The sequence below is a fragment of the Solea solea genome, chromosome 15 (genome assembly GCF_958295425.1).
Source record: "Solea solea chromosome 15, fSolSol10.1, whole genome shotgun sequence".
Taxonomy (NCBI): Eukaryota; Metazoa; Chordata; class Actinopteri; order Pleuronectiformes; family Soleidae; genus Solea; species Solea solea.
In genome coordinates, this window is record NC_081148.1 from 1,483,686 (window position 1) to 1,501,757 (window position 18,072).

Here is an 18,072-nt window from a genome sequence, read left to right on the forward strand (position 1 = left end):
CATGATGAAAAGGTAATTCTGATCATATGGGTTGACGATCTAATCATTGCAGCAGCAACAAACGTGTACTGAAAAATGTCAAAGCAATGCTAACTGAACAGTTCAAAAGGAAAGATTTGGGAAGATTGAAACATTTTCTGGGCAAAGACTTCGAGCAAACAGAAGGTCAAGATGTAATGTCACAGGAAAGTAAAGCAAAACTGGATTACACAGAAAATGCTGAACAAGGAAGTACAGGGAAGCAGTGGGAAGTGTGATATATTTGTCCACATGCACATGCAGACCAGACTTAAGCTTTGTGGTTAGTAAACTATCCCAACACTTTGATGATCCGACTGAAGAACACTAAGGTATCTGTAAAACCTGTTTTCAGATACCTTAAGGGTACAGCTGAACAGGGATTATAGTAAACTGGGCCTAAGAGTACACAGTGATGCTGATTGGGCCTCAGACAAAGCAGACAGGCGTAGTATTTCAGGTTATTGTGTCAGTGAAAGTGAAGGAAGCTCTTCAAGAAAACAACCAACAGTTGCAGAATACATTGCTTTAGCATCAGCAACACAGGAATGTATTTACTTGGAGCAGCTACTCAAAGGGATCGATAACTGTCAATATGCACAAACAAGAGTGTTTGGGGGGGTGCTGTTGGCTTAGAGTGAGTGCTCCCCGCAACTCTGCTAAAAGTTTATAAAGTCCTAGTCATTAACGCTTCTAATTAGTTCTAAAAGATGTCTAAACAGACGCCACTTAAAGACTGTGAGAGCAGCACCAGATCCCGTGGTTCTCAGAGACCCAAAACTACAACTACTACGGTGATTGATGATGCTAACGAGACGGGCGGCCCACGGGACGACTTAGCTGCGGTGCTAAATGAGCTGCAGTCTCTTCGTAAGACTGTTATTGAGATTAACACCAAAATAAGTACTCTCGATGACTTTGGGGGAAAACTTGACAATGTGAAGAGACGCATAGCGGAGATGAACGGCTCTGTCGATGCCGTGCAAAAGAGTTTTACGGATCTTCAACAAGATATCACCGCTAACGCTAAGCGGCTCACGGAGGCAGAAGGGCGCATAGGTGACGCCGAAGACGACCTGCAGAGTGTGAATTTGAAGTTGACTGACGCTGCTAAACGCATCGCTTGTTTGGAGTCGAAGACGGAAGACCTGGAAAATCGTGCTCGGAGGAAGAACCTAAGACTGGTAGGTCTCCCCGAAAACGCTGAAAAGACCCAACCCATGACCGATTACATCCAGCGTATGCTGCCGGCCTGGTTGGGACTCGACGCCAACAATTCGTTCACACTGGAAAGAGCACATCGCACTCTGGCGAGACCAAGACCGGACCAAAGCAGAGCTGTAATCATTCGTTTCCTGCGATTTCAAGACCGTGAGTTGGTCTTCAACACATCCAAACATCGTTCCCTCGCCCACGATGGTCACAAAATATTCTTCGCACAAGATTTATCAGCGGAAACCATGAAGGCACGGAGCTCATTCAATGCAGTGAAGAAAAAGTTCATTGAAGCTGGAACGTTTCGGGGATTCACCTTACGTCCCTGCAAAATGAGAGCTCTACATAACGGAAAGTTGATCTTTTTCTCCACACCAGAAGAAGCTGAGAACTTTCTCCCAAACTCCTAAAATCTTCTAAGTGCCGAGGAGTATAGGTAACTACTGAAGGACTTTTATGGACAATACAGGTGCATTTTAGCTTAATATAGGTTTTATTAAGTCAGATTTACATATATTTTGTACTTTCTCATTTATTTTGATTACATACAAAACTGCTACTACCATTTTGGTGGACACTTTATTTTATGTACCTTTTATACACTTGTTTATTTGACACAGGCTGCTGAGGTAGTTACATTAGGGAGTGTTAATAACACTATGCTTCATGTCTATCATTTTAGGACTATAAATGTTTGAATGTTAAGGTCGAGTTGCGGGGCGCCGCATGGGCTGCCTGAGAAAAGTGCTCACAGTTAAACCACTCCTCATTAGTGTGGATTGGTATTTGCCCTTACATTGTTTAGTTTAAGTAAGGGGAGGGGGGAGGGGGAGTTCAAAGGTTATGTGTTTTTATATGTCTGTTTTTTTATCTTTTACTTTACTGTTTTCATTTATTTCTTCCTCTTGTTTTTGGTCACACTCAACATGGTCATCTCTCTTACTGCACTTGTAGTAACATGGAAAGTTCAGAATTGTCTGACTTAAATTTTACAAGCTGGAATGTCAGGGGACTCAGTAAGACAACTAAACTGAAACAGGTAATGAACAGACTTAAGAACCTACGATCGAAAATCATTTTTCTTCAGGAAATTCATATTACAGTCACTGAAATTAAACAAGTGCGACGTAGGTGGCCTGGCCAAGTCATACATGCCACATATAATAATTATGCTCGAGGGGTATTAATACTTATTCACAAAATGATCCCTTTTCAACTTACTAATATTATTCGGGATCCTCAAGGAAGGTTTGTAATCGCTCAGGGTAGGATCCTGTCTCTCGCATTGAATTTGGTCAGCAAATATGGTCCTAATGAGGACACCCAAACATTTTTGAAGATTTCTTCTTAACTTTGTCTTCCCTGTATGGCCTAAATATTATCGGTGGGGATTTCAACTGCACTTTGAACCCTTCAGTAGATCGCTCTACAAAATGTGATCCTCATAAAAAATTATCTAGAAAAACTATTTTACAATACATCACAGACTTAAACTTATCTGAAATTTGGAGAAAACTTCACCCAGATAAATTGGAATACTCATGCTACTCAGGAGTATATAAGTCCAGGTCTCGTATTGATTATTTCTTAGTATCACAGGAACTGGTATCTAGAGTTAAGAACTGTTGGTATGATTGTAGTCATCACTGATCATTGATAGTCATCAGTGATCACTCCCCCATTTCCATTTCTGTACAAATGGAGAAACTTCAATAGTCTCCTCCTTCTTGGCGACTGCAAGTGAGGTGGCTTAAAAATCCAGAATTTGTTAAATATGTAGAAGATGAGATTGACTTCTACTTTCAGGTCAACACTAACCAAACTAACGCATGCATTAGATGGGAAGCCTTCAAGGCTTATATTAGAGGGCAAATTATGAGTTTCACGAGCACTAAAAACAAAAAACAAAAAACAAAACAGCAGAAATTAATAAATGAGAGAAACAAATAAAATCTTTGGAAATAGATATTAATGATGAAGATGACACTGATAAACAAAAACGGTTATTGATTTTGAGAACTGAATACAATAAGTTAACATCTGATGCAGCAGCAAAAAGTTTACTGTGGTTGAACCAGGCATTTTATGATCAGGGAGAAAAAGCTGGCAAATTATTAGCTTGGAGAATTAAAAAATTACAATCTGAAAGAGCCATTAATGGCATAACTGACAAGACGGATCAGTGAGGACTCAGACACAGAGGCCTTTTATTGTCTTTATTGGCACTCTTAACCAAGCACAAGGCAGATCCTCTTACTGAGGGAAAACAAAGCGTGGCTATAAAAAACTATAACCAATTGGGAGTGCAACGCTCTTCAAAAGAAACGTTGCGTAACTATAAACGCGGAAACAAAAAAATCCCTCCGAAGAGGAAACAAAACTCAGACTATGGTTATCATAAAAAACTTAAACAGAAAACTCTCCAAACGGAGGAAAAACAAGGCTCTAAGCACAATCCTACTGATTGGCGATCTATAACTAACTAAGAACGAGGTCAAACACAAAACGCAATCTAAATGATTGGATCTACTCAGTCTATCTAACAAAATGTAAGTCACAATCCTAGTGATTGGAGTTTCCTAAAAAGCTGTGAAAATGAACAAACAGAAAATCTCTCCCAAGGAGGAAAACAAAAGAGGCTATAAATCTTAACTAAGGTATCAGCTAACAGGCTATGCTAAGAAAACTTACAAAGGAAAGGCGTCGCTCATAAAGAGGATCAAAACTTGTGGCATCTGTGGCTGTGACAAGGAGCTCGGGTGATCAGGCATGGGCGAAAAACACACTGGCACTGAAACAGGGGAACAGAGAGTTTTTAAAGTCCACATGGCTTGATTGTCAGCAGGTGTGTGTAATCAGGGCCGGCAGGCCGGCAGAGGAGGGGGCGGGGCAAACTGCCGGAGTGACAATAACTACTCAGTCAGGGGAGATATTAATGATACATTTAAAGAATTCTATCAATCACTGTATAGGTCAGAATGCTCTTCCTCTCCTCCTTGCAGAGATACTTTTCTTAATCAACTTCAGTTTAAAACACTTACAGAGGAGATGAAGGAAGATCTGGACAAGGACATCACAATGGAAGAACTATTGCAGTCCATTAAATGTATCATCTCAGGCAAAGCTCCAGGGCCTGATGGCCTATCAATAGAGTTCTATAAAACTTTTCAGAAGCAGCTGTTGACCCCACTTTTAAATATGTTTAATGAGTCATTTAATAATGGCATATTACCACCAACTTTAAGACTCGCTACAATAATTCTTATCTTGAAACCTGGGAAAATACCAACCAATTGCTCCTCATACAGGCCTATTGGTCTTATGGGAGTAGACACAAAACTATTGTGTAAAGTCCTTGCTAAAAGGCTAGATCCATATATCCCTTCTTTAGTACATTGTGATCAGAATGGGTTTGTACAGAACCGTCAGGGATTTCATAACATTAGAAGGGTTCTCAATATAATTCACTCTAAAACTAATACCAGGGATACGGCACTTCTTTCTCTAGATGCTAGACAAGCGTTTGATAGAATCGAGTGGCCTTATTTGTTTGATTTGTTGCCAAGATATGGACTTGGGGGAAAATTTATGAAATGGATAAAGTTATTGTATACTAGTCCTACAGCTTGTGTAAGAACGAATAACATTTTATCAGGCCCATTAAGGTTAGAGAGGTCAACCCGTCAGGGCTGTCCCCTCTCCCCATTATTGTTTATTTTAGCCATTAAGCCTTTAGCCATGTCCATTAGAGCTGAAGCTAATCTATCAGGTATAACAATTGGAGGTCATGACCATAGGATATCGCTGTATGCAGATGACGTGATTCTTTTTTTATCAAACTTATCAAACAGTGTCCAGACGTTATTGCATTTAATTAATACATTTGGTCAGTTTTCTGGATACAGTATTAATAATGAAAAATCTTCTATACTTTTCTTGAATGAAGAAGAGAGAAATAATCCGGTTATAGATACACCTTTTTTTAGTGCGAGGGAGGGGTTTACCTATCTTGGGATCAAGATTACTCCCCAAATGAATACAGTTGTTGAAGCAAACTATGACCCGCTGATGAGAGAGGTACAAGATTCATATATATATACATATATTTGTTTCAGTCACTCCCATTACCATTGCCCAAAAACTTTTTTAATGACATTAATAGTGCGTTTTGTAGATTTATCTGGAACGGTAAAAAACCTAGATTAAGACTAAGATTATTATATTTGCCATATGATAGGGGTGGATTACAGTTGCCCAATCTACAGTGGTATTATTGGGCTGCTCAGCTGCGTAGTTCTATGTTTTACTTTGATACACACTCTCCTCCAGCATGGGTTTCTATTGAACAAGCATCAGTATCTAAGTTGCCATTAAGCCTATACTTATATTCAGCAGATTTTAAAACTTTAAAGAAAAAAACAACAAATCCCTTTCTTAAAAACTCTATTGATATTTGGTTTAGGGCTCATAGACATATTGGTGATACACCCCCCATCTCTCAATTTTCACCTATATGGGATAATGCGCAGTTCACTCCTGGCAGGGCAGATGGTGGTTTTCGGGCTTGGGCCGACAGGGGGATACGAAAAATTGGAGACTTATATGTTCAGGGCAATTTATTAACATTTAACGACCTTTGTGTGAAATATTTAATTCCAAAAAAACTTTTTTTTAAGTATTTACAGTTACTTCATTTTATCAAGGTGTCACCAGGCTACGCATGAGCCGCCGCTGTCCTGTCTTGAGGGTATTGTGTTAAAACACATGAATGGCAGACGGCAAATTTCTACACTCTATACTGCACTTGTCTCGCATGATGAGGAATCTAGTCATGATAGAAGGAGGGCATGGAGTTTGGATATTAAGGAAGATATTGAAGAAGCTGAGTGGGCGAAAGCTTGTTTAAAAGCTCAATCTCAAACCATTAATACTCGAATGAAACTGTTACAACACAAATGGTTAATGAGGACGTACATAACCCCTGAGAAACTCAACAAGTGGTCCCCTGACATTCCAGATACATGTGTGAAATGTTTGACTGAGAAAGGTACTTTAATTCATTGTGTATGGGAATGCCCGAAATTGGTAGCTTTTTGGAAAATGGTTGCGTGTACTTTAAGTTTGCTTACAGGCACTCGGGTACCCTGCGTAGCTAAACTCTGTATTTTGGGGATATACCCAGATTGCTTTTCTGTTAACTCTAAGTGTAAGACTTTGATCAACTTTGGCCTCCTGCAGGCCAGGAGGATGGTTGCACTATCTTGGAGGGAAACTGAAGTATCCTCTACACAATCTTGGATTAGGGAGATGGCAAGGTGTGTTACATTAGAAAAGTTAACCTATGTAATTAGGGGTAAAGCACAAGAATTTGAAGAGGTGTGGACATCCTTAATTAACTTTCTCAAGCAACAATAGATCATACTTGTTTGTAAGACTATAGAGTGTGACAATTTGATTTAATATTTTAATTTTATTTATTATTTATTTATTTATTTTATTTTATTATTATATTTTTATTTTATTTTATTTTGGTGTCGGTGTATACAGCAAGGTTTGCTTGTGTATTATTGTGTAACTGGTTTGGTATGGGGCGATGTGTTTATATGTTCTTATTGAAAATCAATAAAAACATTGTTCAAAAAAACAAAACAAGAGTGTTTGAAGACAATCAAGGTACCATAGCACTTGCCAGAAACCCAGTAACCAGGCAAAGGTGTAAACATGTTGACATCAAGTACCATTTCATAAGGGAGACTGTAAACAGTGGTAGAGTATTTCTGGAATACTGTCCCACTGAGCAAATGCTTGCTGATGTGATAACAAAACCAGCAGGACATCTTTGACACATAAAAGTGCACAATTGTGTGTTTATTGTTTACATTACTAAGGTACAAGAGGAAGATCTATTTTGTTATGTCTACATGGAACAGAATGAGTTAAAAGCGAGTGGGGGTGTTTCATATTGTTGAATGATGACGCCTTTACTCCAGGGCTTTTATTGTGAAGGCTCTCTTGTTGTGATTTGTCACTTCCCCTGGATACTTGTGTTTTTGTATATTCCTAAAGAATAATAAAACAAATAGACTTGAAAAAGATACTTGTGTTTTTGTGTATTCCTAAAGAATAATAAAAAATAGACTTGAAAAAGATACTTGTGTTTTTGTGTATTCCTAAAGAATAATAAAAAATAGACTTGAAAAAGGTACTTGTGTTTTTGTGTATTCCTAAAGAATAATAAAAATAGACTTGAAAAAGATACTTGTGTTTTTGTGTATTCCTAAAGAATAATAAAAAATAGACTTGAAAAAGATACTTGTGTTTTTGTATATTCCTAAAGAATAATAAAAAATAGACTTGAAAAAGATACTTGTGTTTTTGTATATTCCTAAAGAATAAATAAAAAATAGACTTGAAAAAGATACTTGTGTTTTTGTGTATTCCTAAAGAATAATAAAACAAATAGACTTGAAAAAGGTACTTGTGTTTTTGTATATTCCTAAAGAATAATAAAACAAATAGACTTGAAAAAGATACTTGTGTTTTTGTGTATTCCTAAAGAATAATAAAAAATAGACTTGAAAAAGATACTTGTGTTTTTGTATATTCTTAAAGAATAATAAAAATAGACTTGAAAAAGATACTTGTGTTTTTGTGTATTCCTAAAGAATAATAAAACAAATAGACTTGAAAAAGATACTTGTGTTTTTGTATATTCCTAAAGAATAATAAAAAATAGACTTGAAAAAGATACTTGTGTTTTTGTATATTCCTAAAGAATAATAAAAAATAGACTTGAAAAAGGTACTTGTGTTTTTGTATATTCCTAAAGAATAATAAAAAAATAGACTTGAAAAAGATACTTGTGTTTTTGTATATTCCTAAAGAATAATAAAAAATAGACTTGAAAAAGATACTTGTGTTTTTGTATATTCTTAAAGAATAATAAAAATAGACTTGAAAAAGATACTTGTGTTTTTGTATATTCTTAAAGAATAATAAAAATAGACTTGAAAAAGATACTTGTGTTTTTGTGTATTCCTAAAGAATAATAAAACAAATAGACTTGAAAAAGATACTTGTGTTTTTGTATATTCCTAAAGAATAATAAAAAATAGACTTGAAAAAGATACTTGTGTTTTTGTATATTCCTAAAGAATAATAAAAAATAGACTTGAAAAAGGTACTTGTGTTTTTGTATATTCCTAAAGAATAATAAAAAAATAGACTTGAAAAAGATACTTGTGTTTTTGTATATTCCTAAAGAATAATAAAAAATAGACTTGAAAAAGATACTTGTGATTTGTATATTCCTAAAGAATAAATAAAAAACAAACATATATATTACTCTCCATTATAAACTGGCTTCCATAAAATTGAATACAGTGAAATTATGGACCTTCTGTTGTGACTCCAAACTAAATACATTAGCTCCAGTTTTTGCATAAAAACACAATAGTTTGTGTCAATATTAAATCTTTGTTCGTTAAAGGGCTAAATATGCGTAAATGGGACGCAGCATGAACAGTGACAATGAACTGATGTGTAAACCATGTGAACCAGGTGTTCCGTCATACACAGATCTGCTCTGGCGCATGCGCCGTGCAGCTCACTGGTCGGGGCAGTTAAAATGGCGGCGGAGGGAGGAATGTACACGTCCGCGGCTCTGTCTTATCACAGCACCGGAGACTTCTATCCACGAAAGTTCGGCCCAAAACCGGACGTGGTACCATGCGGACCGACGGAGAAGAAGAAGGGTCCGCTGGACAAACCGGACATGGTATCGGTGGACGTGATAAACATCAATGACACGGGTTTGTTATGCTAACCAGATGACGGCTAACAACACGTTAATAAACGGGACGATGAGTTAAGTTTAGTTTTGCGAGCTGTTTTATATCGTTTCCTTTGAATTGATTCGATTGACAAAATAAAAAATGTGCGCTGTTACAGGTTATACATGTAAGGTTCGCCGCAAACTTAGCGGCTACGCTACCTGGCGTAATAGCAAGGCGCCGGAAGTGATGCAGATTTGACGCTGTCACGTGATGTTTAAAGGAAGGAACAGTAAAGTTTACTCTTGAGTTTCTTTTCCCGCGCTTGTGTGTGTGTGTGTGTGTGTGTGTGTGTGTGTTGTGGAGACCCAGTCACATTATGGGGGACTTGTCTTAAAACCATGTCCTCTGAACATAAATGATTACATTTAAAGGTGAAGACTGGTCACTGGCTGTTCACTGGCTGTTCACTGGCTGTTCACTGGCAGGTCACTGACAGGTCCCTGACAGGTCACTGGCTGGTCACTGGCTGGTCACTGACAGGACACTGGCTGGTCACTGACTGGTCACTGACTGGTCACTGGCTGTTCACTGACTGGTCACTGACAGGTCACTGGCTGGTCACTGGCTGTTCACTGGCAGGTCACTGGCAGGTCACTGGCTGGTCACTGACAGGACACTGGCTGGTCACTTGCAGGTCACTGGCTGGTCACTGGCAGGTCACTGGCTGGTCACTGACAGGTCACTGACTGGTCACTGACTGGTCACTGACAGGTCACTGACTGGTCACTGACTGGTCACTGGCTGGTCACTGGCTGTTCACTGACAGGTCACTGGCTGGTCACTGGCTGTTCACTGGCTGGTCACTGACAGGTCACTGACTGGTCACTGACAGGTCACTGACAGGTCACTGGCTGGTCATAAATCATTACTGTTATTTGCTGAGTGTTGTTATGAAGTGACGGTGAACCAGAGTCGTCTCCTCCACAGATGTCCCTCTGCACAGGAAGAAGCATGAATGTGACACGTACGTTTTGGTGAGTGACCTCTGACCTCTGCATCTATTTATTTATGTATTTATCTTATTTAGATAGATAACACAGAAAGATAGACTTGTATTCTCTCTTTGAAGGTTGGGTCATGTTTTGAAGTATGTGTGGACAGTACTCAGGACGATTGTGTTTAAAGTGAAACTTTACAGTAGATGTAACCTCAGTGAAAACATGGCTGAGACACAAGAGCTGTGTCTCATTTCAGGGTCTGGACCCTGTGAAGTCTAAAAGTTTTACCAAAACAACTGTGGGACTTAACAAAAGACATTTTACGTCTTTATCTCATAGGCTTTTCCTTGTGTAAACAAGTGTGTAAACCACTCACTCTCTCACACCAAACCTCATAGAGAAAATCAGTGGTTTTAGCTGATGGGGACACAGGAGCTGCTGCTCCTCTGCTCCCTCGTGTGGTCACTTTGTGTCACTGAGGTCAACCTGAAACACTGAAGAGACAAAATAAGACATTTGAACTTAGTGATCAACAACTCTACTTTAGGTTCCACTACTGACATGAGCCAGAGTTAAAGTTGGTGTAATACTTCAACACACCACATGGTGGTGGTGTAGACTGTTATTCAACTTTAACTCAGTCTTTTCTTCATCAAATCCACACTCATGCTAAGTTTTGATGGTGATGATAATGATGATGATGGTGATGATGTGTTTTTCTGAATTCACAGGGAACCATCCATCCTTTCAGGAAGACACACAGATCAGTGTTTGGGAAACTTCTCCAGGAATTCAGACTGGTTTCCTCAGACAGACGGGTGTGTGTGTCTGTCTGTCTGTGTGTGTGTGTCTGTGTGTGTGTGTGTGTGTGTGTGGTCATTATCTTGACTTTATCTTGTCACTCTGATGTAATATGGTGTTCAAACCAAACACCTGCAGTAATCATGGACACAATGATGCCCACAAACCAAAATGTGTTCTTGATTTTAAAGAAACCAGAGAATATTCACATTTAAAATTGTGAAAAATAAAACTGTAGTTGGCTTATTATTATTATTTCATAATATTGGGAACATGAATTAATCTACGCTTTCATTTGTGCAATAATCAAGACTCCTCCCATTTAAAAAAAAAAAAAGAAGAAAAATGAATTACATGTCATTTAGCAGACACTTTTATCCAAAGCAACTTACAAGGGAAATATTCAGGAAATATTCATACTGAGACACATGTAAGACCTCAGAAGGACAGACGGGGCAGCAGAGTGCCAGGATTCACTCACCCTGCTCTGTCCTCAGGACCTGTGTGTGTGTGTGTGTGTGTGTGTGTGTGTGTGTGTGTGTCGGGGGGTGTGTGTGTGTGTTGACAGTATTGAGATCTGTGTGCTGTCTCTGTGTTTGCGCACACACACACACACACACACACACACACACACACACGCTGGCTCACCCTGTCACCAGACGCCCCAGTCCTGTCATAACACAGCACACCACAGTAATTGTAGATTTCACAGCACTCAGCTCTGCCCACAACGACATATGACTCCAACACAAAGTGACAGGTCAGCACACACGCACACACACACGCACACACTCCAGGTTTCTCCTTCATCATACATTCTGCTGAAGTGATGAAGCACTGGATAAAAATGTAGTATAATATTGTGATATAATAAATGTTATTTGCTTTCTGCTTTATTATCATTATTATCTATAATATATATATATATATATATGTATGTGTATACACAGACACACACACACTAACCCCGTCCCACACCCACACAGAGAAAATCAGTGATTTCAGCAGGTGGTGACACAGGAGCTGCTGGTCCTCTGCTGCCTCATGTGGTCACTTTGTGTCACTGAGGTCAATCTGAAGTGACAGTGTTGTGTTTGTGTGTTATGGTTTTCAGTCATGGAGGATCCTGCTGTTTGGATCACTCAACCTGCTCTGCACCGGCTGTCTGCTGATGTGGTGCAGCTCCACCAACAGCATGGGTGAGCACACATGCACACGGACACACACATGCACAAACGTGCACATAGACGCACATACATGCACAAACACACATGCACACGTGCACATAGACACGCACACACATGCACATAGACACGCACACAGGTGCACGCACGCACATACACACGCATGCACACACATACGCACGCACGCACGCACACACACGTAAACACACACGCACAGGCACACACGCATGCACACGCACGCATGCACACACACACGTATACACACACACACGTGCACGCACAAGCACACACACTCAGGCGTCGGGTGTCGTGCAGACAGGAAGTGCAGGACAGAGTTATTGAACAAACGTTGAAGTGGACACCGACGTCGATACTCAGGAGACGACAGAGTCTCAGCCTCAACACTGACAGTACTGAGTTTACTCCACTAGAGGCAGCAGAGTCCGTCTGTTCACTCACTACATTCACCTGCAGCTTGTTTTTCTTTCTATCTTTGTCATAATCACACTGCTGCCCCCTAATGGTGTGTGTGGACCTGATACTAAAGTCATGTGTTTGACTAACGTAGGGCTGGGCGATATGGACAATGGCGATACTCGATCTATATCCGGATATTTTTTCTGTGATGTCATTGGGGTTTCTCCCAAATCATTATAGCATATTAGATCAAAAGTTTTCCAGAGGCAAACCCTATAAAAAATAAACAAACAGTCCGTTATAAGTTCAAGCCACATGCCAAAGGTCAGAGGTCACTGAAATAAAAATAAAACAAATCTCTTTCCTGTATGACAATAATATACATTCATTCATTCAAAAATACAATACTGTTACAATTTTAACAGAAACGAGCATGACTTATAAAATAATCATTGTATCTGTGAAAATGAATACTTAATTGGTTTGAACAGTTTCCTCAATGATTTCACACAGATATTTAACACAGATAATTCAATAATGTCTTATATTTTATTATGAATATTGATAACTTCAGGCTTCCATATGTCCAAAGTGACTGACAGTAACTCTGTAGTGTGTGAACTATGAACCAGCTAGTTCCCGCCTCCTCGGCACGAGCTGAACGATACATCTAACACACCAAGAGAGGCGGGACTTAAGGCAGAACAGCCAATCATCAGCCGGTCACACCCGAACACCCATGTATTGTCATTTTAACGCAAAATGAACTATATCGATACAAACGATATTGTCCCGCGTTATATCTCGTTTAGAAATATCGAGATATCGCCCAGCCCTACTAATGAGTTAGATTAACTTACCATTTAGTGAACCTAGCAAACATACGACCAACACTGATGACGTCACTGTGACGATGGCGTCAGGTTCACTTTTATATTTTATTTCAGTCGTTGTCGGTGTGGGAGCAGCAGGAGAGAATTGATTTATTGTACATTGTGACAGGTTTATCCAGTGTGTGTTTGTGAAGCTTCATTTAAACCAAAGACACACACACACACACACACACACACAGCTCTGGCTCCATTAGCTCATGACTAACAGCTTAACATACATGTAAATTCATACACTACTGCACACAAACAGACACACACATGTTTGTGCAGCATTGGATGTGAGGACCCTCATGGAAATACATTACATATCCATATATTCTCTCACCCCTTAACCCTAACATTAACTAGCACAACTAAATGCTTAGCCTTAACCCTAACTAGCACAACTAAATGCCTAACCCTAAACCTAACTAGCACAGCTAAATGCTTAACCCTAACTAGCACAACTAAATGCTTAACCCTAACTAGCCTAACTAAATGCTTAAACCTAACCTTAACTAGCACAACTAAATGATTAACCCTAACCTTAATGAGCACAAGTAAATGCTTAACCATAACCTTAACTAGCATAATTAATACTTAAACCTAACCATAACTAGCACAGCTGAATGCTTAACCCTAACATTAACTAGCACAACTAAATGATTAACCCTAACTAGCATGACTAAATGCTTAAACCTAACCTTCACTAGCACAACTAAATGATTAACCCGAACCTTAACTAGCACAACTAAATGCTTAACCATAACCTTAACTAGCATAACTAAATAATTAAACCTAACCCTAACTAGCACAGCTAAATGCTTAACCCTAACTAGCACAACTAAATGCTTAACCCTAACTAGCATAACTAAATGCTTAAACCTAACCTTAACTAGCACAACTAAATGATTAACCCTAACCTTAATGAGCACAACTAAATGCTTAACCATAACCTTAACTAGCATAATTAATACTTAAACCTAACCATAACTAGCACAGCTGAATGCTTAACCCTAACATTAACTAGCACAACTAAATGCTTAAACCTAACCTTCACTAGCACAACTAAATGATTAACCCGAACCTTAACTAGCACAACTAAATGCTTAACCATAACCTTAACTAGCATAACTAAATACTTAAACCTAACCCTAACTAGCACAGCTAAATGCTTAACCCTAACTAGCACAACTAAATGCTTAACCCTAACTAGCACAACTCAATGCTTAACCCTTAACCATAATCTTGTCAAATGTGAGGACCAGACAAAATGTCCTCACTATGTCTGGTTTATACAATTTGTGGTCCTCACAAGGACCAAATACAAGAACACACGTGTCCTCATCTTGGCTGTCGGCATGTTTGCAAACACACACGCGCACACACACGCCTGGATGAGTGCAGTGAGGCGGTTCACCCTCGGTTGACTTGTGCAGCTGACATGAAGCAGAGTCTTCATCATCATCATCTTCATTATCTCAGTTTATACAGCATGTGTGAGAACATGAGACTGAATGAATGTATGTCACACAACAACAACGTTTATGACCCAGCCTGAAACACACACGCACACGCACACACACTCACAGTGTTGTTCACATCCATCATATATGCATCATATGAAAAAAAACAGCTAATGAACTAACATATGTTAATTAAATGTCATTAATTCTGCAGGTGAACGATGCAGACCAGTCTGTGTGTGTGTGTGTGTGTGTGTGTGGGTGTGTGCGTGTGTGCGTGTGCGTGCGCGTGTGCGTGCGAGTGTGTGTGTGTGCGCGCGCGTGTGTGTGTGTGTGCACATTTGCTCATATCAAATTGTGCAGTGAAGAACTGGATCAGCTTTCTACAAAGTAAAGACATCAGCTTTTTGTCTCAACTGATCACACACACACACACACACACACACACACACACACACCTGTCTGGTAACAGAAGTATCAGTTTCTGGTCGTATCCAGTTTTTACATCAGTGACAGAATTGTTTGTTATTTTATTTCTCTCTGTGTGTGTGTGTGTGTTCATGTGATTGTGTTGAGTTTTGTGTGTAAGCAGAAAATGTAATATTGTGATGGTGAAGAGTGGAGGATGATATTTAAGTCTCCACACATGATAGTTATCGACTTTCACTGGTGGGTGGGGTTAGAGGTCAGCAGGGTCAGCACAGGTGGGCGGGGCTGTTTGTTTTAACGTGTCAGTATCGTGTGTGTGTTTGTGTGTTTGTTCCTCAGCTCCTGTTTCTCTTGTTTCACTCTCTGTGGTCAGCAGCAGTGTCAGCCTCTTCATCTTCCTCCATTCATGTCTCCTCCTCTGTCCTCCTGTCTCCTCCTCAGTCCTCCTCAGTCCTCCTCTGTCCTCCTGTCTCCTCCTCAGTCCTCCTCTGTCCTCCTGTCGCCTCCTCAGTCCTCCTCTGTCCTCCTGTCTCCTCCTCAGTCCTCCTCTGTCCTCCTCTGTCCTCCTCTGTCCTCCTGTCTCCTCCTCTGTCCTCCTCTGTCCTCCTGTCTCCTCCTCAGTCCTCTTCTGTCCTCCTGTCTCCTCTTCTGTCCTCCTGTCTCCTCCTCTGTCCTCCTCAGTCCTCCTCTGTCCTCCTCTGTCCTCCTGTCTCCTCCTCAGTCCTCCTCTGTCCTCCTGTCTCCTCTTCTGTCCTCCTGTCTCCTCCTCCGTCCTCCTGTCTCCTCCTGTCTCCTCCTCAGTCCTCCTCTGTCCTCCTCTGTCCTCCTGTCTCCTCTTCTGTCCTCCTGTCTCCTCCTCCGTCCTCCTCTGTCCTCCTGTCTCCTCCTCAGTCCTCCTCTGTCCTCCTGTCTCCTCCTCTGTCCTCCTGTCTCCTCCTCAGTCCTCCTCTGTCCTCCTCTGTCCTCCTGTCTCCTCCTCAGTCCTCCTCTGTCCTCCTCTGTCCTCCTCTGTCCTCCTGTCTCCTCCTCAGTCCTCCTCTGTCCTCCTCAGTCCTCCTCTGTCCTCCTGTCTCCTCCTCTGTCCTCCTCAGTCCTCCTGTCTCCTCCTCAGTCCTCCTCTGTCCTCCTGTCTCCTCCTCTGTCCTCCTCTGTCCTCCTCAGTCCTCCTCTGTCCTCCTGTCTCCTCCTCTGTCCTCCTCTGTCCTCCTCAGTCCTCCTGTCTCCTCCTCAGTCCTCCTCTGTCCTCCTGTCTCCTCCTCTGTCCTCCTGTCTCCTCCTCCGTCCTCCTGTCTCCTCCTGTCTCCTCCTCTGTCCTCCTCTGTCCTCCTCTGTCCTCCTGTCTCCTCCTCTGTCCTCCTCTGTCCTCCTGTCTCCTCCTCCGTCCTCCTGTCTCCTCCTCTGTCCTCCTCTGTCCTCCTCTGTCCTCCTGTCTCCTCCTCTGTCCTCCTGTCTCCTCCTCCGTCCTCCTGTCTCCTCCTCTGTCCTCCTGTCTCCTCCTCAGTCCTCCTCTGTCCTCCTGTCTCCTCCTCTGTCCTCCTGTCTCCTCTTCTGTCCTCCTCTGTCCTCCTCTGTCCTCCTCTGTCCTCCTCTGTCCTCCTCTGTCCTCCTCTGTCCTCCTCTGTCCTCCTGTCTCCTCCTCTCCAGGGATGCTCCTCTTCACCGCAGCAGTTGAGTGGGTCGATAGAAGCTTTTAGTTTACATGAGCAGAGCTGACACACCGACCACTGACTCTCACTTTACTGTTTACAGGAACCACTGATACTAAGCTGCTGTGGTTACTGTGTGTGTGTGTGTGTGTGTGTGTGTGTGCACGTGTCCAGGTCCTAAACCTGTTTACACACTCACATTATGGGGACTTGTCTTCCTTGTGGGGACAAATCAAATCAATCAAGTCCCCATAATGTAAATGACTACATTTTAAGGTGAAGATATGTTTTAATGTTAGATTAGGATTAGGCCAGTAGTAATTGTGGTTAAGGTTAGTGTGTGTGTGTGTGTGTGTGTGTGTGTGTGTGTGTGCGAGCGCAACACTTCTTCAAAGTTTCCTTCAGCAAAGGAATAGTCAGAGCAAAAAAAAGGAGGGAGGAAAGGAGATAAGGAGGGAGGTGAGGAATCAGGGAAGGATGGCAGGAAAGAGAGAAGGAAGGAAGGAAGGAAGTGAAGAGGTGGACACAGAGGAGAAATGTGAGCAGGAGGATGAATATTTAATGTTGTCTGCAGAGGAGCAGCCCACAGACACACACACACACTCCTCTCTCCTCCTCCTCGTCTTCCTCTCCTCTCAACTCTCTCTCCTCTCTTTCCTCTCTTTCCTCTCTCCTTCTCGTCTTCCTCTTTTCTCTCCTCTCTCTCTCCTCTCCTTCTCGTCTTCCTCTCTCTCTCCTCCTCTCTCTCTCCTCTCTTTCTCGTCTTCCTCTCTCTCTCCTCCTCTCTCTCTCCTCTCTTTCTCGTCTTCCTCTCTCTCTCTCCTCGTCTTCCTCTCTCTCTCCTCATCTTCCTCTCATTCATCGATCAGTTGAGAAAAACAAACACAAGGATTTTAATCCATCATTCTGTTCTGGTGTTTAGTTCAGGTCCTGTGTGTGTGTGTGTGTGTGTGTGTGTGTGTGTGTGTGTGTGTGTGTGCGTGTGTGCGTGTGTGTGTGTGTGCGTGCGCGCGTGTGTGTGTGTGTGTGTGTGTCGTCCTCTGGGTGTCAGTGTTTGTAAGCAGCAGATTTATAAAAGAATTGAACCTGATTATATACACGTGTGTGTTTGTGTGTGTGTGTGTGTGTTGTGGTTTGTATGTAAACCTATCCTAGCCCAGTGGGTGAGTGAGGGTGAGTCAGGGTAACTTCAGCTCAGACATTGATCGTGCTGTGTGTGCTGCTCTGTTTCAGGGTCACTGTGATGTCAGC

General features: G+C 41.3%; 1 protein-coding gene across 2 annotated transcripts in view; it reads left to right on the forward strand.

Annotated features, from left to right (window-relative positions):
- The first annotated feature begins 8,828 nt into the window (after positions 1-8,828).
- slc30a6 (solute carrier family 30 member 6) overlaps positions 8,829-18,072 on the forward strand; it is a 19,969-nt gene continuing 10,725 nt past the window's right edge. Inside the window, exons 1-4 of one of the 2 annotated variants that reach the window (XM_058652145.1) lie at positions 8,829-9,044; positions 9,996-10,042; positions 10,738-10,824; positions 11,922-12,006. In XM_058652145.1, the coding sequence (XP_058508128.1) occupies positions 8,861-9,044; positions 9,996-10,042; positions 10,738-10,824; positions 11,922-12,006 (403 nt within the window). In that variant the 5' untranslated portion in view covers positions 8,829-8,860. Of the gene's footprint in view, positions 9,045-9,995; positions 10,043-10,737; positions 10,825-11,441; positions 11,568-11,921; positions 12,007-18,072 lie in introns of those variants that run through there. The other variant, XM_058652146.1, reaches the window with a different exon arrangement.